Source organism: Crocodylus porosus, unplaced genomic scaffold (assembly GCF_001723895.1).
Source record: "Crocodylus porosus isolate Cpor-Errol unplaced genomic scaffold, CroPor_comp1, whole genome shotgun sequence".
Classification (NCBI taxonomy): Eukaryota; Metazoa; Chordata; order Crocodylia; family Crocodylidae; genus Crocodylus; species Crocodylus porosus.
This window is the reverse complement of record NW_017728911.1, coordinates 17610454-17634876: the sequence shown is the minus strand read 5'-3', so window position 1 is coordinate 17634876 and position 24423 is coordinate 17610454. Positions and strand designations below refer to the sequence as shown.

Here is a 24423-nt window from a genome sequence, read left to right as displayed (position 1 = left end):
CTCCGCCTTGGCCTTCCTGACTGCCCCCCTGCATCCCCAACCAACAGAGGTATAGTCCTCCCTGGTGATAGCCCCTCCCTTCCACTGGGTGTACACCTCCTTTTTAGCTAGATGTTCCCGGATGCTTTTGGTGAGCCATGGGGGCTTTTGCACCCTCTTGCCCCTTTGATCCGTGTTGGGATTATCTCCCTTTGGGCTTGGAGGATCATCTCCTTAAGGAACGACCACTCTTCTTGGACACCTGGCTCTCCTCCCCCCTGGGACCTCAGTGTTTCCCAGACTATGCTCCTTACCTCATTGAAGTCTCCCCTCCTGAAGTCTAGGGCTGCTGCCTTGCTTCAGGCCTTTGCCACCTTGCACTGGATGGTGAATACCAACAGGTAATGACTGGTGTCGCTGAGGTGGTCAAGCACCCGCAGCCCCCTCACCAGGTCATCACCCATGGCCAGCACCAGATCCAACAAGGTGTCTCCCCTGATGGGGCTGTGCACCTCCTGGGTTAGGTGGAGGTCCTGTATCTCGGCTAGGAACCTACGTGAGCGGTCAGGCCTGGCTGACTGCTCTTCCCAGCAGATGTTTGGAAAGTTCAGGTCGCCCATGATGACCATGTCCTTTGACCTACTTCCGTGAGCTGACTTAAGCATTCCCAGTCTAGCTTTTCCCCTTGGTTGGTTGGTCTGTAGTAGACCCCCACCATTAAGTCCCTTTCCCCTCAATCTCCTTGTAATCTAACCCAGAGCACTTCAGTGTGCCCCTCCTCTGACCCAACGCTACTCGTTGAGGATGTGTATTTCTCCTTGACGTAGAGCGCTATACTCCCTTTCCTCCCTGTTCTGTCCCTCCTGTACAGCCTATAGCCCTTGATATTCACCGGCCAGTCATGCATTGGGTCCCGCTATGTCTGGGTTGGTGTTAGCTAGCAGGAGAGTACGTTCCTCCTGCTTGTTCCCAATAGTACGAGCATTAATGTAGAGGCATTTGAGAAAAATGAAGCCGAGATGCTGGGGTATATCTTGAACATTAGGGAGAAAGTACCAAATAAAATGCATGTTAAGAATAAGGTACTTCAACATTATTAAACAAAAGAGAATGGGGCCAGGGGTAATACACAAGGCCAGATCCAAAGCCTGGATGACAGAGCAGAAAGTAAGTACAGTTCTGGCTAGATCATTTCCCCGATAATAGAATTTACAAGGTCTGAGAATCTTTTAAATTCTGACCCACCTGCATGGGTCACAGTGGCCCAGTTCAGGAGGTCTCCTGCACCAGTATAGCACTATGCTGAAGAGAGGCAATCACCAGTAGACTGGGTATTTCAGAGGCATCTCTAGACCTAAAATTAATGGTAGGCAAGGAAATGTTATTGTGGGGAAAGAAACCTCAGGATTCACAAACAGAAACCCAGGGAGGGCACTATTTGAGCCTTTAAATGGGCATGGGGCATCTATATGGGGGCAAGCACCAGTGTGGGGTGCATGTGATATTGACCACACTTAAAGCCTGATGACTTAGGCTTCATGAAAAATAAGTGAACTTCACTCTCTCTCTGCTCATCTACTATGAGGAGACTTCTGGGTGTTCAGAGTAGAATCCAGGCTTATGCTGGAACCTGCATCCAATCCCAATCTCCTGCTTCCCATTTATGATGATCCCTGTTACTCAGACTCAGAAGTTACACAACAAAGTGATTACAAACATCTTAAAGTTATATGGCATCAGTTCCCTCATTTAGCCTAACACTGTCAGTAGCTTCCATTTTACAATCTAGTACTTCCATGGGATGTAGATGTTAGTGCATAAAAGGAAAAAAGCAGATTGCCAGGACAATGCATTTTGGCAGAAAAGTTTCACAATAGATTGCAGTTGCTTAGACAGGCTTTCTTCTAGAGGTGCACTGATATAATCAGTCACATATCTAGTCGACACTGGTAACAGGAAAATGAATATTATCAGCAGTTGGCTTTCCAATAACATTACTGATAAAAGCTGCATGCATGTGTGCAGCTGCAAGGTGCATACAAGCAAGAATGTAGCTGGGCAGTTTGGAGAACAGCATCCTGCCAGAAAGTCTGGAGGTGGGAGGGGTAGAAGGGACAAACTCAGAAAGGAAGGGGCATGAGTGGGGTGGGTCAAGGCCCCCATGATGAGGGAGGGAGTGGGGGCAGGCACTGCCCAGCCAGGGCAGTGAATGCATTCCTGAAGCCAGGAGGACAGAGCCACAGATAGCCTTTCCATGCGATGTGAGGGGGGGAAGGAGCTCCCCACCACAGCATACACCCTTGGGGGAGGCATGGGGGGCATGTGTGACCCCTCACCCCCTGATTTGTGCACAGGGGAAGGGCAAAGGTGGGCTGCGCCTGTGGGCTCAGGGCCAAGGGCTGCTTCAGCCTTTTCCCGGAGGGATGGCTGGGACAGGGCTGCACTTGGAATGGGCAGGGGTGAGATGGGCTCAGCTGCATGGGGTAGGTAACAGCAGTGGCACTGGGAGAGATGGGTACAAGGGCGGGCTACGAGGAATTTTTGGGTGGCCATAGCCCCCCAAGCCTCCCCTTAGTGCTGCCCCTGCTTGGAGCTATGGCCACCCCAAAATCCCACATAGCCCCCTCGTAGCCACCCCTTCCAGTGCTGCTGCCCACCCGATGCAGCTGAGCCTGCCCTGCCCTGCCCTGCCCACTCTGAGGACAGCCCCAGCCCAGGCTCCCCACCGGGAAGAGGCTGGCACAGCCTCTGGCCCCGAGCCCACAGCAGGCAGCCTGCCCTCACTGCACACACAAATCGGGGGAGGCACATGCCTCCTCTGTGGGTGTGCGCAGCAGTGGAGAGCCGCCTGCCTCCCATGTCCCCTGGACGAGCCACCCGCAGCTCTGCCCCACTCCTGGCCCCAGAGTTGCATTTGCTGCCCTGGCTGGGTCGCACCTGCCCCGCTCCCTCCTTCATTGTGGGGGGCCTTGATCTTCCTTACCACAGGCTTACTGGCAGGAGGCTGCTCTCTAAGCTGCTGGGCTGCACTCCTGTACATCAGCTATCAGATCAGTCTCGGCCAGTATGGGTGGTTAATAATCAAATATCAGTGTCAGCCAAGAAAATCTTTACTGGTGCCTCCCTACTTTCTTCCTACTCCCTGTCCACCTCCAGTATACCTCATATGTCTGCCTGCTTTCTAGCAATTCCTCTTGGAACTGGCTAGTAACCAGGTTTCTGACATGCAGTAGGGACCAATGCATGTATTTCCTGGGTAGAAGTTTTTCCTTTTTCTACAATCTTCTTCTCCAGGCTCCCGGTGTAGAGGAATTGCTCCCCCACCCCCATCTGCCTCACTGCTGTAAGCAGGCAGCCACCCCCCCACACACACTTGTTTCATTTACCACTGAGCTGTGACCTGAGCTGGAGACAGTCCTGAGGGAGGGGGGGACCTGCTCCCCTTGTCAGTTTCCCCACCACTGCAGGTCATGTGACTAGGCCCCTCACCTGGAAGGTGATGTTATCTGGAAACACCAGGCAGCAGCCAATGGGGATGCTTCTGGTGGGAACTCAGTGATGAGGTCACAACAGGGTATAAAAGGGTCCCCATGAGGAATGGAAAGGGGACACATTTGGAAACATGGAATAAGCACATGGTCTCCGGAGCACTTTCAGACTCCAGATGAACATGCAAGTAACTTACCTGAAATTTAGCCAATAAGTGTTCTAGAAGCATGTCAAAAGGCTACCACACTGCTTCTGTTTGCGCAGAGGTATTCTTCTGATATTTCTCCGACTTGTACCTCTCCCCCAGCCTACCCCCTCTACCCAATAAAGCTATCCTCTATAACAAGCTTTGTGGTACATGGTGGAGAGGGATTGGGCATACCTTTTTATTCCCTTAGCTCAGCTGACTAAGGTAGGCTACTTTCTATGCTTCAGGCTATAAGCAGCACCCAGATATATCCTGCTGGGGTTAAGCTACGCCTAGGTCTACAGGGTCTGTGTATCCCAAGCAGCACAGGGCCCAAACAAAGACCTGAGTCCGGGCAGTGCTACACCAGGCTTGCAGGTGTGCTTCAGGAAGGGGGTCAGCTAGAAGTTGGCACCCCTGGGGAGGCATCTGAGGCTTGGTTTTTGGCTGGGTGCATCGGCACACGCAGCCTAATTATCTTTATTATATATTCAAAAGTGTTCAGGCAACCTAGAACCTTTGTGTACTCTGATCAGTGGTATGGAGTTGGTTAGGAATTCCCCATAAAAATATTTGACAGAAAGTTCATATTTTATGAGAACATTTTGATTTTACCATTGCTTTTCTTATTAGGTGAATGAAACAAGAACTATTTTGATTTAGATTAGGTCAACCACAATCAAAACATTTCCATTTGTCAAACCAAACTATTAGTCAGACATGAATTTATCTGCTTAAGCTATTGCCGTATCTCCTGCCCCCATTCTTTTGTATGGCCAAGTCCTTTTAAGCTCAGTTACAGCGCCCATGACACACCAGGATCTTGCTAGGGGTGCTCTGACTTTCATGTATCATGGGATCTGTAGTTTCACTAGGTAGCCCAACCCATAGAAGAGAATCATAGAATCAATGAGTTGGAAGGGACCTAGAATGGGAGCACACGGCGCTCAAATTAAAAGTCTCAAGAGGCAGCACTACAGCTACCTCAAGAGAAAAGGCACAGATTACTACTGAACTGAACCAAAATTTATGGTTTCAGTCCAGTTTTTTTTTTTTTTTTAATCTAAATCGAATGTTTCAATTCAGGTTCATCAAACCATTTCCTATTGATCAGAAGTACTGGACCATATTATTTCAATTTTTTTTCCTGCACCTCTGTACCCATGAACACAATCAATATGTTAAAATCTGGAATTTTTTATTTTTGGCTAACTTCACTGTAACACCAGAGTGTTAGGAGATTCAAATGATGCTGGTTAATCGCTTACAAAAAAAATCAAAAGCAAAAAGGGCTGTTAGAAATATCCCAAACCTGGGATAAACCAATATATTTATAATTTTAAATCCAAGGAATTTCATGAAGATAGACTTTATTTTTGTACACTGTAAATAGATACATACAATACAGAGGATAAAAAATATAACCATTTCAGTATTTTGTATAAAATTTAAACACATATGTATTCAAAGGGAAATATTTTAAGCCATTTCAGTAGTCATTTAACTCAGTAATTGAATGCAGTAATCCTTACTTTTTTTTTTTTTCCTTCAGACAGTGGATGGGTTTTTAACCCATAAATCCCATTAAAGTATGCAGGACAAAATTCCATTGATACCCTCTGAAAATTGACAGTTACATTTCTTTATTAAAAATCTTAGTGCACTGAGATGAATTGTGGTCTTTGGAAAAAAAATTCTTACTCCTCTGGCCATGCAGATGATGGCAATTTCAAAAGGCACTTGTGAATTGAACTATAGTCATTCAGGTCTACAGGCATTTTAGATTCTCGGTATTGTATAGTAGAAAATGCAATATATTTACATAATTTGCTTTAACATCTGTCATAGCTCCTTAGCATTCAAGTTATATTGCACGCGTTTAAAAATCCCATATGTGGTTGTAATAAACTAAATATATTTACGCGTTGTGTTGGTTGAAGAACAAATGGATTGCTTTTCAGAATTTTGAGAATGATCGGTGATTTCTAACACTTTTCCATTTTGCAATAAACAGAGATTATATCAAAAGGTATATTTTGCTTCTCAATACATTTGGTCCTTTAATATATTCATTTTTATTTAAAGAATTATTATATCACAACTGATGTTGGTGAATAACCTGTCGATGTCTATCTGAACTTGCAGGAGTCAAACTAACCAGAATATTTAAATACATAAAAATTTAGTTTCTTAAAGAAAAAGTAGCTTCGGAGTTTTGTGAAGTCTATAACAAAATTGAATTTGGTATTTAAGACTTAGCAATACTTTAGAGTTCTATGGATCTTGCTAGGATAAATAATAACTTGTCAGGCATATCACATAATCTGGCTAAAAATAATTGTAAAAATACTAAATATTCCTTAAATGGTAATGAAGATAAAACTGATCAAGATTTAACATCATCTATCAAAACCAAAGTAGATATTTCCATGATCAAAATGTGAATCTCTTATCTTTTTGAAGAGAGACTAAAGTAAATGAACAAAACATACAATAACCAAGATGTACAGGACCCAGAGGTAAACAGAAGAAAACCTGCTTTATAAAATTTACAGATACACTGATTTGAACAACACTGAGGTCTCAGGCAGCTGTCTCTCTCCAGAATGGAGCCACTATAAAATTTTCGATCCAAATTTGAAGAAGAAATGTTCCAAATGTGCGCTTGGTATAAGCCAATTCAGTGCAAAGCACTAGCTCTGATGAAATTTTGCTGATATTTATCTTTCCCTAAATTCCTGTTAAAACATAAGAGTTTGTATATAAAATGGATGCAATCATATATACATGCACATAGACACACACCACCTACATATATCTGTGCCTCAGTATGTTCCTGAATTCAAATTAAGTTAGGCAGTCTGTTTGTACCAAATATTTTCTATAGTACAACTGGGATTTAGAAAATCAAATTCAAGAATGCGCGACATATCAGTAGTATTGCACAAGTGTCACCTTGGCCTCTCAGACATTCCATATAAATAGTCCTGTTTTAATTCCTGTCCCTAGAAACCAATGGTTTGTTTCAACAAGGAGAAGCTACTGGTGTACAAAGCACTTATTCTCCATTTTATCAGAATTAATGATATGATGATGGACCATTTCTGTTCAACTAGGACTTAAAAAGCTCTGTTGATAGACTTACCACTGTCACAGTTTGACAGCACTGAAAGTTGGGAATGTTCAGCGGTGCACCAAACTCTTAAAAATACATCACTGGCAAACTTCTGATAAATTATAACTCTGCCAAGCAATGCTCAAATGTTATTAGAAAGCGAATACCAAGAATTAAGGTTGCTTTATTACTATATACCTATATGATAAGAGGGGTCCATAAATGAATCTGTTAAGATGCAACTGCACTATACTTTAATATAAATATTGTATAGGTTAAATAACTGTTGCAATCAAATTTTTCAACAACCACATTTGCCTTTCTCTTTCTCCTCATGTAGCTGCTCTGTAGAGCTATGCCCATTTGAACGCACTACCCCTTCCGGTATCCATGACTTGTCCACACACCGTTCCATCCGCTTCATGATAAGATCAAGCAGAGTTTCAACTGCCTTGCTTACATTAGCTCCATTAGCCGCACTTGTTTCAAAATATGGTATTCTGTAAAAGACAAAATCGAAAACATTCTCTCATGTGGTGTGAGCTTCGTAGAAACCAAGGAAATATGTGGCACTAGCCATGTGCCTAGACACCACATAAAGGCTGCTTTTTAGAAGTCAGTGAAATCAAACCAAAAGATGACATGAAAAAGGCCCTGGCATGACAAGTGAAAGGGCAGCACCTTTGTGCCATCTCCTGTGTCCCTTACATCTGGAAAGCACTTCCTGCAAATGTTTGCCAGGCTGCCCCATTTTTTGCCTTCAAAACCTTTTTCTGCAATACGTACAAAACCGTTGACAAGGCTTAGGCTGCTGGTACAGTGGTGCACATGCTAACCAACACTGCCTCATTGTTTTTTTGTACTCCCATATCACTCTACATCCTCAGTTGTCTCTTGGTTTATATTTGTATTATTTCAACCCTTTGTTGAAGGGTTTACAGTATAAAACAAAACAGAAGACCTTTGTGAGATAGGACAAACTCCCAGGCCCAGTTACAACACTGGCCTGCCCACCTGTCTTTGGGCAAACTGCACGCCTTACTCGCCTGCCATGCCTTGATCTTAAATATGTAAAGAGATGGTACTAGGTGGGAGGCTGCCCCTCGAGTGCTTTGATGTCAAGGGTGGTTATTACATGACTCTGAACCTCCCTTATGTCCCAAGCCTTGCAGATGATATACAGTTTGTTACATCTCCAGCTTGAGGCCAAACAAAATTCATTTCAGCATTAGGCCTCTTGCACACTGCCCTGTTCTGGGACACGCTTACTCTGCCTCGCTCTCACTGGAGCCTCTGACACTCCGCCCACTCTCACCAGGCCTCTCCCACACTGCCCTGTTCTGGGCCACATATACTCAGCCTTTTGGGTCTCTCCTGTGACCTTCATCTGAGTGGTGACCAGTCAATTCACCAAACTCTGGGCTGACTCTACCCCTAGTCCCTCACTGGGCCACTTCGCCCCTTCCTTAGGCCAACACTCTGCCCCTACACTGGGGCCCTGGGGTCTTACACTCCCCCAGGCTCAAGTGCCTCTCTCTAGGTGTGCCTGGTCTCAACTCTGCCCTCTCACTAGGACTTGGGGTCTTACACCCCCTTATGCTCAGGTGCTTCTCTCCAAGCATGCCTGGCCCCTACTCCCAGGTCTTACACCCCTATACGGCTCAGGTGCTTCTTTATAAGAAGAGTCCCTGGCCCCCCTTGCTCTCACAATAACCTACCAGATGGTGGGGGCTGCGGTTAAGGTGCCCCTACCTACCTTTCACCAGGGAGGTAAACTGGCCTGGCATTTCTTGAGGACTCCCTCACCACCAGAACACACATCCCCAGCAGGGTGCAGTTTCCAGTTGTACCCAAAACCAGGAGCCTCCTGCTACCCCCACAGCTCCTGCTCTCACCTCTAAGGTGTTCTGGGAGCAGCAGCTCAGCTGAGTGTTGTTGCTCCAGCTGCCAACAGCAGACTGCTGCTCCAGTTCTGAGAGCAAGGATCAAAAATGGCTGCCACATCAAGGCTGGCCTGCACCTGCCAGCTGCCTGCTCCCAGCCCTTAAAGTGACAGCCACCCAAAAGGTGCTGTCACACCTTTGTTGAAGGGTCTCTTTTTGTCCTGCAATTCTAAAATGCCTAGTAATGATGTCCTGGTCCATGACTGGAGCTCCTACACATTTTGGTTGTTGTTATTATTACTCTTAAAACAAGGAGTCAGGAGATCACAACATTTACAATGTTAAACTAATGCCACTTGCTCAGTATTCTCCACATGGTGGTGGTCATGAGGCTTTATTATTTAGTGTCATCCTCTCACATCAATATACAAGATATTAATTATGTCTGGCACCCATCCAGTTGTCTTTCTTGCCTTTTTCTGAACACTACACTATAATGTTATACTATACTATTATACTATAATGCAAATATTAAATAATACCTGCTTCAGAAGAGAGAACCATATTTTTAAGGCAGAGTTAAACCTGCTGGAAGCTACAAATGCAACTCTTATTTACATGAATTTCATTAGCTATCAAGCTGAATCAAGTTGCTTTCCCAGTTTTAACATTCATTTTAAAGCTTATAAATTTATATGTTTAAAAAAACTAAGGACTCGCTGGTTATTTTGCTCTTATTTAAAAATAGATAATTGTAGCCAAACAGCTCACAGGAGAAACACAGGAATTGCCATTTCTGATTAGACCTAGAGTTGATCTTCTAGTCCAATGGTTACTCTGCCAGTGGGTAGATGACAAATGTTTCAAAAGGATGGAACCCCTAAATTGTTAATTATAGAATAACTTTCCCACTGCAAAATTTTTTTACTTTCTGTAACTTAACGATTGGTTTGAGTGTTCCCTTTCTAAGAAATACAGTAAAAGCTTTGTTATCCAGCATGAGTGGGGTAACGGGGGGTGCTGATTATCTAAAAAAATCCACCCTGCCCCATGCAGATCCTTTTTCCCTCCCCCTGCCCCCTCCCCCGCAGACTTTCCTGCCTGGGGGGGGCACGTGAGTGCATGCACACACATGCACAGCACCCTCCCCCCCCAAAAAAAATTTCCTCCCTCTGCCTATGCAGATATCAGCTAGAAGGGCTTCCAACAGCTCCTCCATCAGCAGTGTCACTAACTACCGTAAACAACACAAATCCTTGATGTGCATGCCTTGGCAAAGATTCCAGCTGCCAAAGTGAGGATTGGTATCAGGGGATATTGGAAATTCCAGTTAATAGAGTATTCTGATTAGTAAATGCCAGTTAACACAGGTTTTACTGTATCTAATCTTTATTTTAACCCTTTTTCAATTTAATTCAGTTTCCACCAACAGTTTATCATTATAGAAAAAAGACTGGGGGATCTCTCCAAAGTCCACTGCAGAAAAAACAAATGCAAGAGAAATTTTAACTTTTCTGCAAGGTTCTCCTTGCCCCTCCTCTACTGCTCCTGTTCCTCTCTACCAGTCCAGACAACATTCTGTCTCCCAGAACATTTGATACATGCAACAAACTTTAGTTAAAGTAAACTTTCAAAAAGTTGTGCTCCAGGGCAAAGATGGATATTACCTTGATTTATTCCAATTATTCTTCTGACACAAGAGGTAAACAGAGCAGGAATTCATTTGATAAAATTTAAGGGGATGTGTATACTAAAAAGGTAGAATTTCCCTTTTTATTTTCCTCTTTGTACTCAGAAGGATTTTGGAGCAATTCTCATCCACAAATCCAGCATTTTACTCCAATAAACAGGCTACATATTAGCAAAGCCCTAGATTTTCCCTGCTTAGAATAATATTGAAAATTTCAGGTATCACTTCACCCAAATCCAGGTAGTTAATGGCTTTGTCCAAGACAATCATCACCACCCTCCACTAGAGAACTGAATATGCAAACAGTTCTTTTCCATCTCTGCATGTGACTATTTACCAATTTAGTTGCCTTGGCATATAGAGATCATATTGAATTTCTGAACCAAATGCTTACATCCCCTAAGATGTCTTTATAGGCCTGAATCTGAAAACAGCTAAGTGGCTCTCTGTTCACAAGCATGCTTCTTAGTAACAATGAAAAGACATCCTCTTTTCCTATAATGCTCTTCCTGTTCAAGCAAAGACAGGAACTAAAAGGTGGGTAAGAAACAAGTTGTGTCTAATGCAGCTAGCTCATTAAGCCTAAGTACAGGTAGTCAAAATGCCTGAGGCTACATTGATTAAAGAGTAAATTGGATGCTTATCTTGCTGGGATCCTATGACCCCAGCTGACTTCCTGCCTTTTGGGCAGGGGGCTGGACTCAATGATCTTCCGAGGTCCCTTCCAGCCCTAATGTCTATGAAATCTATGAAATATTTGCAGGTTAATTCAAGCTACATAGACTGAACCAATAAGCAAGTGAACAGAAATTCACTTTTGAAACCAGAAATGCAGCCACATGCCTGCAGTGAGTGGCTCAGGCTACAAGTCGGGGGGGGAGGGAAGGGGGCCAGAGTGCTAGGGCATGCACCTCCCTGCTCAGCTGGAGCAGACAGCTTTGGCCAAAGATGTAAGTTCAATAAACTAATTTAACCTAAATCAGTTAGTTTGATACTACATCCACTCAGGTTTATCTTAAACCAGTTTTGGCCATTTTGAAAGTGGTTTATGTGCACTGAACTTTTGTTGCGTTACAGATCTGAACTAGTTTCCAATTTCTGTATAATTTCTGTCCTTGGCCTAAAAGAACTACCTTGAGAGGGGCAGAACAGTCATGGATCAAGCAAAGGACTTTACTTGCTTGGGCAGGACATCTGAATCATGCTGGTCACAATTTAAAGTAAGATGTAACCAGAAGATCTGCTCCATTCCCTGAAAGACCCCACATGCAGAAAGTGGCTTCAGTTCCAGCTCCTGATGTTACCTGCTACCATGCAGACTGACAAAGCAAAAAAGAGCTCTGGTGTCTATCCTTCTCTTTTTCAACTCCCTTTCTTGCAGGAAATCAATCACCATGTGCTGGTCCCAGTAGCGTTTGGTAATAATTGAAAACACAGCACGGATCTTACCCCGTCCTAGTTTACACCACCTCCCGTGTCACATTCAACTTTGCATTGCCCAATTCAGTTGTTCAAAAACAATGAAAAATAGCAGAAGAGTGGGGCCACTCACTTAAGAGTCAGGAGATCTGGTTTCAGGCATCTCTGCCAGAAGCTTTCTGGGCAACCCTGAACATGTCAAACTTGGGTTTTTAAAGATATTCCGGTGCAACTTTCATTAAGATCAAAGGGAATTTAGAGCCTACTTGCTCTTCCAAATCTGTACCTTAGCCAATCAGCACCCATCTGTAAAACAGGGATCCTAGCACTTCCCTACCCCAGTGTACAAGGATAAATACACTAAAGAGTGAGAGGGAGGTACCACTGCAATGGGGGCCACTTAAGTATGATATAGAAGATATTAGTTTGAGACTCAGTGCTCAATGCCAGTTTGAACTCTCTCTTTCCCTCTTCTCCATGCACATAAATTTAAAGAAATTAATTGGAGCAGTATTCTTGTTGTACATATTAAAAAGAAAAAAAATACATAAACAACTGCAGGCATTTGGATGCTATAGTGTGTGTTAAACGGAAATGATAGATTCTTTTGTGGGCAATTAAGAATGACTCAGTGATTCATGATATTGCTGAAATGTAAAACCACAGAATTATCTGACTGTAAAACCAAAAAAAGTTTATTTTCTTATGTTCAAAAGAAAAGCAATACATTAGTTACAGCATCATGGTGATTAAGTTATGCTTTCTTATAGATGCATTCTGTGAGGAAATCCTTTGCATTGAAGTGCTTTCAGGATTTCCAGAAAATATGCCTTTTGTACTCACTACTAAGCAATGTACGTGCTACCTGGAAGTTTCCATTATGCTAAATGTCTTCTGCTCAGTGCTCGCCCGGTGTGAAGGAACAATTGGAAGCACTTGAAGCTAATGAATTGGACAAGGTGGAAGCTGCCTGACAACTGCTTTGAATGACTTTCACAGAGTCACAGAATCATAGAAAATTAGGATTGAAAGGGACCTCAGGAGGTCATTTAGTTTAACTCCCTGCTCAAAACAGGACCATCTCCACCTATATCATCCCAGACTTTCATGTAGGTATGAGGGGTGACAACCCTGAAATCATAGGGAAAAAGAACCTCATGTATTAGTACAGCTATAGCTCTATCACTATTTATTTAGGTACCATCACATACACAAAGCAATTACAAGTGGGATTTTTCAAATCACATGTACTGCTCCCCACCTGATATCTATAACATGTCAATGTCCATATTAAAAATGCACACACACAAATAGTTCTTGCTTGTGTTCTATTAATTTATGAGATTCAGTTACTGCTCTTCAAAAATGTTAAGTGTTAAATAGTAAAATTATCATTGTGTCTGGTTCCCCTACACTCACATGCCAAATGCAATATCTGTTGATATAGGCATTTCCAGGGAGAAAAATGTCAGTAGTACCACCCAGTTCTGTTAGTAGCAGCAGTGATTCATTCACCAAAGCATTTTCTTCCCTTATTGTGTTCTAAGAAATAAGGACAGGCCTATTTGAAGTTATCTTTCCTCGTACACTCAGGTCTGAGTACTATATAGGAAGCCTGAGCTCCTTCAGGGCCCAGGGCAGGGCAGAAGTATGCTGAACTGCTGAACACAGGAAATGGAGGGGAAGGAGAGCATGGGCGAGAGAGGCAAGGAGAGCACAGTCCTGGTTCTCGCCCCATTTAATGCGACTACTGCTGCAGCAACATTAGCTCGGACTACAATTGTCCTCGTCTCCCTAGGAGCTGCCACTGGTGCCTTGTTTGCTCCCCCTAGCCCCAGATATGGTATTGGGCACAGGGCTCTACCTGCTGTGGCAAAGACTCCCTAGAAGAGTGCCACTCCACTTGCTCCCTGCTCTCCAGACACCCCGCTGGGTGCAGGGCTGAGCCTGCCTAGCTCCTACAGCTGAACAGTATAGGATTGTACCTGCCATGGCAAAAAATTCTGAGGGTCACATGGGGAGGGAAGAGCAGGAAGCAGGAGGAGATTCTGACACTCCCTCATAGTTGTCACCTAGGGCTAGTGCCCTGATGACCGCTGTCCGTAGTTATGCTATTGAAAGCAGCCCAGTGGAACCAGTGGAGTATGAGTTATAAATGTATATGATCTATAAATTAGACTTTGGGTTTTTCATTTTCTACCTTGACCAAGTTGGTATTTTGGCCACAAAAGCAAGCATTTGTTCTTATGGAAGTAATGTAATTTATGAAGTAATCTACAGAAATATTTCAAAAATAAAACAAATGCCACCTGGAGCTGTGTGGACAGAACCCATATTTCCATTCCTCCTTATAAACTACAAGCAATCATATGGTAGTTTGAGTTTAGTGCTATGCAAGTAACATTATACAAAATGGAAAAGGAAAAAAGGAAAGAAGTAACACTGTGTGGAAACCCATCACATCTGTAAGGGGCTGATAGCCCATAATGCCAAAAGGAGACAGTTTCCAGAACTCATTACTCTGTTCAGAGAAGGCAAATGAAATGCATGAAGGAGTCATTGGCAAACCATAAGAGTCCCAGAAAACAGCAACTGTATGCAAGAAAGGTACAAAAAATCTGGGCCAATGTTCCTTTAACAGCCTAGGACCAGATGTCTTGTAATATGGATAAGCAAGGCTCCACTTTTCCCCAGATAAAATCTAAAAAAACCAAATGTGCGTTTACTCCCATAATCTTTCCCACAGTCTAAACAGGAGTGGGGACATGGCCTACTTGGGCTTAGAGCCTTCTACTTAGGCCAGTGGGGAAAGAAGTCAATTAAGACAAGAGGAAGGCTGTGAAGGCTCTGACCTTGTGGGAAAAATTTATGGAGTAGGAGAGGTGAACACTAGAAGCACATGACCAGAAAAGAAAGGTTGTGAAATCTGGATCTAAAATGGAGCCCTTCTGGAGTGAGCTGGCAGGTCTGAATACATTATGTTGGTTTTTACATCTTTCCTGTGAATGGAGTATTCTTGGAGCTTGGAGGCAAAATGGGGCAGGGTGCTTCAAGGACCATTCAAAGCCAGAAGAAAGTGCTGTAGGACAGCATCCATCTAAACCATCCTAATGTCGGCATTGACAATTTTTGTGGTTGTTTGATTTTTAAAAATAAAAACTAATAATTAAAAAATAATAATAATAATAATAATAATAATGCCACAGTTTAGTCTTGCCTGTCTTTAAGAGTCTGACCCAATATAAAAATCACATTTTTGTGACTTTGGTCAACATTCTCTTGGGTTTCATTGCACAAGATACCACATCTGGATATTGTGAATTAGCCACATTAGAGGCAGGATCATAGTAATAAACATGATTTATTATGCATCTCCACTGCTACTAAAATTAACTGCATTTTCCAGAAAATTAGTAAGAGGCAGGGGAAGAGAGGGTCACAAAGATGCCTTCCCCTATGCCACAGAACTGCTCAGTTAGCTAATATGTCTCTGTCAGACACAGGATACTAGACCACATGGTTCCTTATGGTATTCTAACATGGTTATTTGCACAAGAGCCTTTCAATACATTATGCAACACAACAGACAAATAAAGAAACATTTCATTTTGTTTAACTGCACTGGTAAGTGGAAGGAAGTTACTTGCCCATATTTTTCTGCAAGTTCCTTTGCCTCTTCTTCTTTCACAGTTCTTTGGTCTTCCAGATCACTCTTGTTTCCACATAGCACAATATCAGGGTTTTCACAATACGCGTGCGTTTGTAACTGGCCTAACAGCAAAACAATGTTCATATTATTATTTTATACAGAAAGATCACTTAGAACAGCAAGCAGCAACGTTTCTGGACAGAGTGCCAAACACACCTGCAGCCTCAACTTGTAAGATGCCGGCACGCCAGAGGCAGACAGCAAGGGAGCCATGAGGGGCCAAATCCCTGTTATGGCAGCACAGCCCCAGCCCCTTCCCTGTTACCCACGCTGAGGCATGCATGCCAAACAAAATGCCTTTTAGTGCCATGCCAGAGTTGCCTACCACTGAGTTCAAACATGAGTGCCTTTAAAAAGTGACATCGAAAACTTTAAGAAAATTATTCTTAAAAGATATGAGGGGGAAAATACTGCCAATATTTCATGGTGGTTTGCCTTTCCAAATTTTTTTTTTCCCCCCCATCACTACAGATAGGTGTACAATAGTAACACTTTTTCTACTTTCTAGTTCAACAGTTCTCACTTCTTACTCTACCTTTCTATACTAGATACCTTTAAGACCCCCTCCCCAAGAAGCACAGAAGAGCTCTCATTCTCTTTCTATGGATAGGAGCCTGATTGAGTCAGTGTGTGGACAAATGTAACTTTTGAAGGGCTTTAAATGCCTTTGAAACACTGCAAAGGGTAAGTGGATAGATACGTGCCCTCTGAAGTGTTCCAAAAATGGCTGAAGTGCTCCAAAAATAACCCTGCAGAAAATAACTACTATTCAGAAAACACTTCAATAGCAGAGGAAGGGCTGAAGGGCAGGACAGACTGCTCTGGGAGAGCACACAAGAGAGCACTCACTGACAGTCTGCTCCATTTTTTCCCCCTCTCAGGAGGGCGGGAAGCATGAGGGAAGAGGAGCAGAGCCCATTGTTTCACCCCTTGCCTGGAGGGCTCCAGTGCTTCAGCCTGGGGGTACAACAGGGACCTATACCTCTAAGATTCTCCCTAACCTTCTAGAGCAGCAGTCAGCAAGGTTTTCCAGTGGAGGGACAGAATGAACCAGCTTAGGTACAGGGAAAGTTGGTGCTAGGACCCAACCACCATCATTGCCATTTCTCCCCCCACCCCTAACAGTAGCACAGTACAGGCAAATCACCCAGCCACCTGGCTGTGATGTAGTGCAGACAAAGCCCCCACTGCCAGAATGCCAATAGAGCCACTGCTGCAGAATACCAAAGCCCTGAGGCTCCACAGGCCAGATCCAATGGCTCCATGTGCCAGATCCATCCCATGGGCCGTAGGTTGCTAATCCCTGCTCTAGAGGTTCATTAATCGCTGGAGAAATAAACATATATGTTACTTGGAGGGCAGGACTTTACCATACAGTAGTAACTACCTAGCATCTTCTGTATTCAGTATGTATAGCTCTTATTGCAAAGAGACAATTTTAGCTGATTTTGTGTGCATTATTTTATACTGAACAAAGCATCTCCACCAAAGCCTGTGTGGGATGATAACCAGTATCACCTATTACTTTCCCTGACACTAATGGTTTTGTTTGGACAATAACCTCCAGAACGCCAAGGTGCAATCTCACCGCATCTGTGCTGAGGATTAACTGGCACTGAGCTGTTGACAATGGGAAAGGCAAAAGTTCTTCATGCCTGCTCTGCTGAGAAATCGTCAATTATTTCCTATCTGACAAACCCCCAACCCAAGCCTGATGCCATACTCCCAATCCAGCCCAGCCATCAAAGCTTCAGGTGAATCAAGACAGTGTTTCAAGTTGGCTGATTTCAGACTTAATTGCTGCACATGACCCGATTTCACATTGCACCCTTAAAACCAGAGGCCCAGAATTATCATGATGGACCTTATGTGAAAGGAAATTCAAGTTAAGAAAGCTGAACTGCAGAAAATCATTGGAAGTCAGCTTCACTAAGTTTCCCACAAGAAAAGCTGTAACACCCATTTTGTTCTTTCCAGAAAAACTTTCAGTCAAATATTCTTAGTCTTGTTCTCTCTCAGTGGAGTTCGGAATCTACAAACACAGGACTAAAAAGAAAAAGTGACATACTTAACCAGTTCCTGACATTGAGGAAGCTCTGCTCGTTTGTCAGATCGAAGAGTAAAAGAAATCCCATGGCATCTCTGAAAAAAGCTGTTGTCAAGCTACGAAACCTAGACATGGAAAGCAAAACTACAGTTGGTTTCCCTTCTGTAAGGTCCATCTGTCACAATAGTTATTTTGAGAATATGATCATAATATAAAAAAAAACCAACAACTGGGAAAACCTAAAATTCAACTGTACTGATCACATTTGTTTTCTCTTCATGGAGAAGATCCTGACCCTGAACTGCTGATGTAGCAATGAGCTTAGTCCACACCTCAAAGTCAACATACAACTTTTTGTCAGTACCCATGAACTTTGGATCAAGCCCTGTATTATTTAGCGCATTTTTATCAACTTCCATAAAGCATCTAATTGAAAAATGAAGTTCAAGCAACACAAATTCATGACTGTACATTTATTTCCATCATTTTAAAATAGTCAAATCTAAACGCTTAGGCCTACTAACACACAATTGGATTCATGAACATTCCCAACTTTGCATTTTAATCTGAAGAGACATTGCCCAAGGTGTTCAGGACACAAACTTGATTGCCTGAGTGCAGAATATTATAGCAGTGACTTTTAGGAGCCATCAATTTGGTCTTTGCAAACAAAAGGGAAGAATCCTGCATCTTTACTTCACTCTTGAAGTCAATGGAAGTTGTCTACCTAAGAACTAAGGGTTTCAGAATATGACCCACAAATAAAACCCCAACTTTTGTCTTGGAAGTCTGTACAGTAGTATAGATATAAATTCAAAAGCACAGAATAATATACAAGAACCTCAATAGTTATTATTCAAATAAGCAATAGCAATGCTCAGGGCCCAAAGTAGGCTCCCTAAAGAACTTAATAAAAGCCTCAAGAAAAGTCCAGATAAATAAAACCAAACTTGCAGTGCAGGCTTTTGTTCTGAATTTATGGCAGTCGTGGGATTTCAGTATCCTCAGGATAGAGAGAGAGACAGAAGGAAAGACTGAGTAGGGGGAAGCAAGAGAAATGATGAATTTAGTTAAATAAATGGAAGATGCAAGAGGTGAGGGGTGCTAGAAAATATATAAAATGTGGCAAAAATTAAAATGTTGTGCACCAGAAAAAAAACAAACAAACATAGAATTTGTATCCAGAGTTTAGACACAAAATCCAAGAGAACTGGGGTATTTATGACTGCAAGTTCAATTCATTTTATGGAATAAAATCTCTTTCATTTTATGTAAGGTTTGCACCTTTCTTGCCCTGCAGTGTCCCACAGCTGAAGATGTATCCTCTGTCCTCTGCCACTAATGCCATCTGGCCCATTGGCTCTATACACCTATAGAAAACAAGTTTACAAGACAGAAGTGTTAATATTCAAGGATCAATAACACAGCACACACGTGCTATTTAAATAATACCACATTCAGCTTTAATGCCAACAATTATCTAATACAGGGGTGCTCATCCCTTGCCCAGCAGGCCAAATCCAGCCTGTAGAGCTGTATCATCTGACCCACAGGCCTTCCCAAAGGGTCTGGAAATTTGGTGACAGGAGAGCAGTGGCAATGTTAAATTGCCACTGCTGCCAAATTTCCAGACCCATGGGGAACCCCATGGGCTGTATATGATGGCCCTGCATGCAGCAGCAAGGTTTTCCAGTGGAGGGACAGAATGAACTAGCTTAGGTACAGGGAAGGTTGATGCTAGGACCCAACCACCATCATTGCCATTTCTCCCCCCACCCCTAGCAGTAGCACAGTACAGGCAAATCACCCAGCCACCTGGCTGTGACGTAGTGCAGACAAAGCCCCCACTGCCAGAATGCCAATAGAGCCACTGCTGCAGAATACCAAAGCCCTGAGGCTCCACAGGCCAGATCCAATGGCTCCATGTGCCAGATCCATCCCGTGGGCCGTAGGTTGCTAATCCCTGCTCTAGAGGTTCATTAAATCGCTGGAGAAATAAACATATATGTTACTTGGAGGGCAGGACTTTACCATACAGTAGTAACTACCTAGCATCTTCTGTATTCAGTATGTATAGCTCTTATTGCAAAGAGACAATTTTAGCTGATTTTGTGTGCGTTATTTTATACTGAACAAAGCATCTCCACCAAAGCCTGTGTGGGATGATAACCAGTATCACCTATTACTTTCCCTGACACGAATGGTTTTGTTTGGACAATAACCTCCAGAACGCCAAGGTGCAATCTCACTGCATCTGTGCTGAGGATTAACTGGCCCTGCATGCCATATTGTGTTGGTGTGTGGCCAGATCCAGCAGGCCTGTGGCAGAAGGCTAGACTGGGACAGCAGGTGGCATGAAGCCAGATCAGGGCAGCATGGAATTGGGTCCATGAACCAACCTCAGCCAGATCCAGCAGATTATGGACCAACCCTGCACCACTCATCTAGCTCACAGGGTCAGAAGGTTGGGTCCCACTGATCTAATGCAGTGTAAATCCAAATGTCAAAACTACAAAGCATTCACAGTTTATTTTAGGAGGCTGGGTATAGATCTACATTTCAATTCCACCATATTTGAATTGAAGATTATCTAGTGAGAGAGGATAAAATGTTTCCAATAAATTAAGCATGTTCTAAACAGAGATACAAAGTGGCCATTGATTTTCATTAGGCAGCCTTGAGGCTTTATATTTTTACTATTACTTTGGTGTCCTGTTCAAATTAAAAAACAATTTAAAAACACAATCAGAAAATGCAATCTAGCAATATATTTGTACCAACAACAGAAACGCATTAGTGAACAGACTATGCTCATGCAGATGACCACTATTCTACTTAACTACCACAAATTTGCTGAAAAGGAATCTAATACAGACTCTTTCATTTTATGGCTTATAAAAAGCAGGAACTGCACACTAATAATAAAAACTGAACAGTTTATTTAGCATGGAAGTGTAAATAAAGACATCTGCTAGGTATGGAGAGAATCAAATGAAAATAATGTCAGTAACTGTCTAGAAGATCTCTCAATCTGGGTTGTCTTCTGCTCTTGCTATAGATATTACTATGACCCTTATCTTAATAACAAAATGGGTTTATAAACAGCTTCACTGGCACAGAATATTGTAATGGGATGATGCTCAACAACATTTATGAAATATGTATATCAAGACAAATTCATCATGTTTATGGTTAAAAAAGACATGTTGATGTTTTTCAAGTGGTCTGTTTTGTTTATTGGTTTAGGACAGTCACTGACATAAGACTCATCCATCAGCAGAAAGTTTGCACAAGACCATGGAAAAACCCTTGTTATTTAGGTATGTTGGCTGTGAGACAAGTAACCCACAAAGTGACTGCTGAAACATCTCTGAAGCCTGTGCATACTACAAATATGGGCCCTCTGCCAACTTTGATTGAAGATGTGCAGCATGGAACAGCAGTATATTGGTTAAGGTATGTGTTTTTTTATTGTCTCAAAGAAAAGATTTTTCATCCATTTCAAACAAAACTGTTCGGGGAAAAAAAGTAAGTAAAAGGAAGAAGAATTCTGCAGATGTCATTCAAAAGTCCTGTTGAATACATTTATTTTAATTATTTTAGTTTCAATTTTAGCTGGCAACTGCTTAGGAAAAACTTGAAAAGATAATTCTGTTGTACTTTAAGTGTAAAAATAGACGGAACTTGCTCACCATCATCCCACCCTGTATTTTTAATGAAGTGCAATAAATGCAGCAATGTTCATTTAATGATCCAGTTCAGTTTTTAAAAGCACCAGGCAGATATTTATTCATGTTTAGTGTTGCAAGCCTTCCTTGTGCGGAAAGTGCAGTGATATGAATGGAAGTTAATTTTTATAAGTTCTCACCCAAACTGTATTGCTGTCAACATCTCACCAACTACGGTTTATTAGCCCATTGCTTCATAAGAGGAGTAATAAAAAGATTATTTAGGAATAGACTGTTTATTTCCTTTTTTTTTTTTTTTTTTTTTATTATTATTTTTTTTAGGAGAAGGAAAGTCTTGTATACATGTCACATGTACTTGATTACAGTGGCCATGGAATGAATACTGCTAAGAATCAGCAGATCCATTTTTTTTAAAAGAGTATTTTTCATGCAGTTGCTAGTTTCATTTTGAATTTTTAAAAGTTCCATGTTTAAAGTAGCATATAAAGTTGCTTCCACTTACCACTCTCTTTTCCCGAAAGTCGATGCCCACTGTTGTTATGAACTTGGAATTAAATTTGCCATCTGTGTACTGGTAGAGAAGGCTGGTCTTTCCTACTCCAGAGTCACCAAGAGCTAAAAATTTGATAAGGTAATCGTAGTCCCCATCAGACATAGTGAGAACTTAGTAGACTACCTTAAAAAAACAAAACAAAAAAGATTATTCATATCATTACCAAAAGCAAGCCAGCAGGTCAATTAGGTCTCAGCAAGAGGACTGTATCCAGTTTTTGGTACTACATTCTACAAAGGATATAAAGAATCTGGAGGGTCCAGCAATGAACAAAGATGATGATGATGATAAAAAGGTTGAAAAATAATCTGTATGGCAAAGATCAAACAGAAATCTTAGTTTGAAGAAAAGAAAAATAAAGTGTTAGGTTTCATTAGGAAAAGAACTGAAATAAAAATTATATACATCATTATACCACCATATATAGCAGAATGCCGAACAACCACACGCTGTTTCTGTTGTACAGTATCTTTCCTTTTAAATCACTTCTACAGAACTGTTACCTCTGATTGCTCCAAAAATGGTAAAAATGAACAAAGTAGTCATACATTTAACCTTAAATGAAAGAGGTTTAAACTTGCAATGTTTTTGCTTCACTTATCTGGCTATAGAAGCATGCAGAAGTAAAAGTTACAGCATACACTTACTGCTCAACTGCAAGGGTTGGTCCCCATTAACACAATCGTTTGCTGTTCTACTGTAAATCCACAGTATGTCTACATCCTGAGCCCTATGTGCAGTCCTGGTCATCACATTCCTGAAAGAATAAACTAGACCTGGAACTCCCACACAAAACTAACACAGAGGTGTGGAATGAATTCCACATGACAAGATAATCAGAAGACATAAATGAGAGGAGATATGAAAGAAGTCTATAAAATCGTAAATGGTACACAAACAGGGAACAGTAAGTTTATTTAACATGTCTCATAATATAAGAACTGGGGACACTCAGTAAAATTATGAAGTAGGATAAGTAGGAAGTTTAAAACAGACAAAAAGGAAGTTCATTTTTTATAGACTGAATAATTAATATATAGAACTCAATGTCATAGGATGTTGTGGTGGCCAGTACCATAACTAAGTTCAAAAAGGTTTAGACAACTCATGGAGGATAAGATCATCATGGTTATTAATCACAGCGGCGAAGGATATAACCTTCTGAGAGCATTACAGGGAATGGATCACTACACATCCTGCCTCTGATACTATTCCTCAAAAGCAGATGCTTTTGGAGCTAGACTGTTCTTAGTAGTGGCAGGTAACAGAAAAAGGAGCAGCAGCCTCAAGTTGCAGCAAGGGAAGTTTAGGTTAGATATTAGGAAAAACTCTGTCACGAGGAGGGTAGTAAAGCACTGGAATAGCTTACCCAGAGAGGTTGTGGATTCTCTGTTCTCGGAGGTTTTTAAGACCCAGATAGGCAAAGCCTTAGCTGGAATGATCTAGTTGGAGCTGATCCTGCTTTGAGCAGGGGGTTGGACTAGACGGCCTCCTGAGGTCCCTTCCTACCCTAACTTTTTATGATTCTGTGATCACTGACAAGTCTATTCGTTATGCTGGCAGGGTGGGCCTAGCTCATCAGAAAGCTACAAGCCTCCTTCAAAGGGTAGAAGGAGGCTGCTAACTGTATAACAACTGAATGCTTGGGATGAAAAAAAGGAATAGGAGCGCAGGTTGTGGGGTGAGGGGGCACCCCAAGCAAAGAACACCTTCTAGTACCTTCTGCCCCTCAAAAGTATCTTAGGAGCCTGTGGATGCCGTTCAGTGAAACTTCTTCCTGGAGACATGCCTGGATGAGTAAACTGAAGACAATCACCTGGGTTGTGCCGGACATAACCTCTTTCCTAGACAGCCAGGCCTGGGCAATGGACAGGGCACTGAGTGCAGGGCACAGAACGCCCCTTCCTTCCCTCAGCTCTCACACTCCTTTATAGTAGCAAACAACAAAAATTGAAGCGCGTAAGAGAAGTCCTTCATACATCTTTTACACAGAAGTATCTGGTTGGGAAGGAAAAACCTTGAAGGGGCCTCTGTCTTCAAAGTGTTCAACTTTGCCCAAGTTTGGCCACACCAAAGCTTACTCTCGGTGAGAGGATCGGTGGAACTCCCACACTCCTTATGCAAATAACCAGCTAAGCTTTGTAGTAAACTGATGATGGAGAAGTGAAAGGAAACCAAAGAAGAGGCACTCCAGGCTGCTGGGACTTGGGGAAAGGCATAGGAAAGGAACAGCCACAGGTGAAAGATTAGCACAGGGCTGGATGGCTAGCGTCTAAGAAGGAAACAGGTCTAAGAAGGAAACAGGTACTGAGCAAAAGAGAAACAAGATTTGAGTGCATTAAAATAATGCTCACCCAATAACAGGGTGTTATTTGTGGGCTTGGGAACAGTGGACTGCATGCACCATCCTCCCTAGGAGAATTAAGATGGGGTGGGACTCTGAGCTTGTACAGTACTACCTTATCCTTCTGCCATTAGGAGACAGGAGTCAGGGCAGTCCAACTGATAAGCAGTGACCTACAGGAGGCAGAAGGTTTTTTGTTTTTTTTGTTTGTTTGTTTTTTAGCTGAAACGGGCTTGATCCAGCCCCACTTATGCAGTATGCTGAAAGCTGTGCCAAGTACCAGATTTTATCTGGGATCACCACTGACATTCCAATTTAG

General features: G+C 42.4%; 1 protein-coding gene across 4 annotated transcripts in view; it reads right to left on the bottom strand.

Annotated features, from left to right (window-relative positions):
• Positions 1-5007: 5007 nt before the first annotated feature.
• Positions 5008-24423, bottom strand: part of RAB27A (RAB27A, member RAS oncogene family) — a 45443-nt gene continuing 26027 nt past the window's right edge. For 3 of the 4 annotated variants that reach the window (XM_019533539.1, XM_019533538.1, XM_019533537.1), the window contains exons 2-6: positions 21710-21883; positions 18803-18888; positions 17540-17643; positions 15410-15533; positions 5008-7270 (exon numbers count right to left, since the gene is read on the bottom strand). In XM_019533539.1, coding sequence (XP_019389084.1) covers positions 7072-7270; positions 15410-15533; positions 17540-17643; positions 18803-18888; positions 21710-21862 — 666 coding nt within the window. In that variant the 5' untranslated portion in view covers positions 21863-21883 and the 3' untranslated portion in view covers positions 5008-7071. The remainder of the gene's footprint in view (positions 7271-15409; positions 15534-17539; positions 17644-18802; positions 18889-21709; positions 21884-24423) is intronic. The other variant, XM_019533540.1, reaches the window with a different exon arrangement.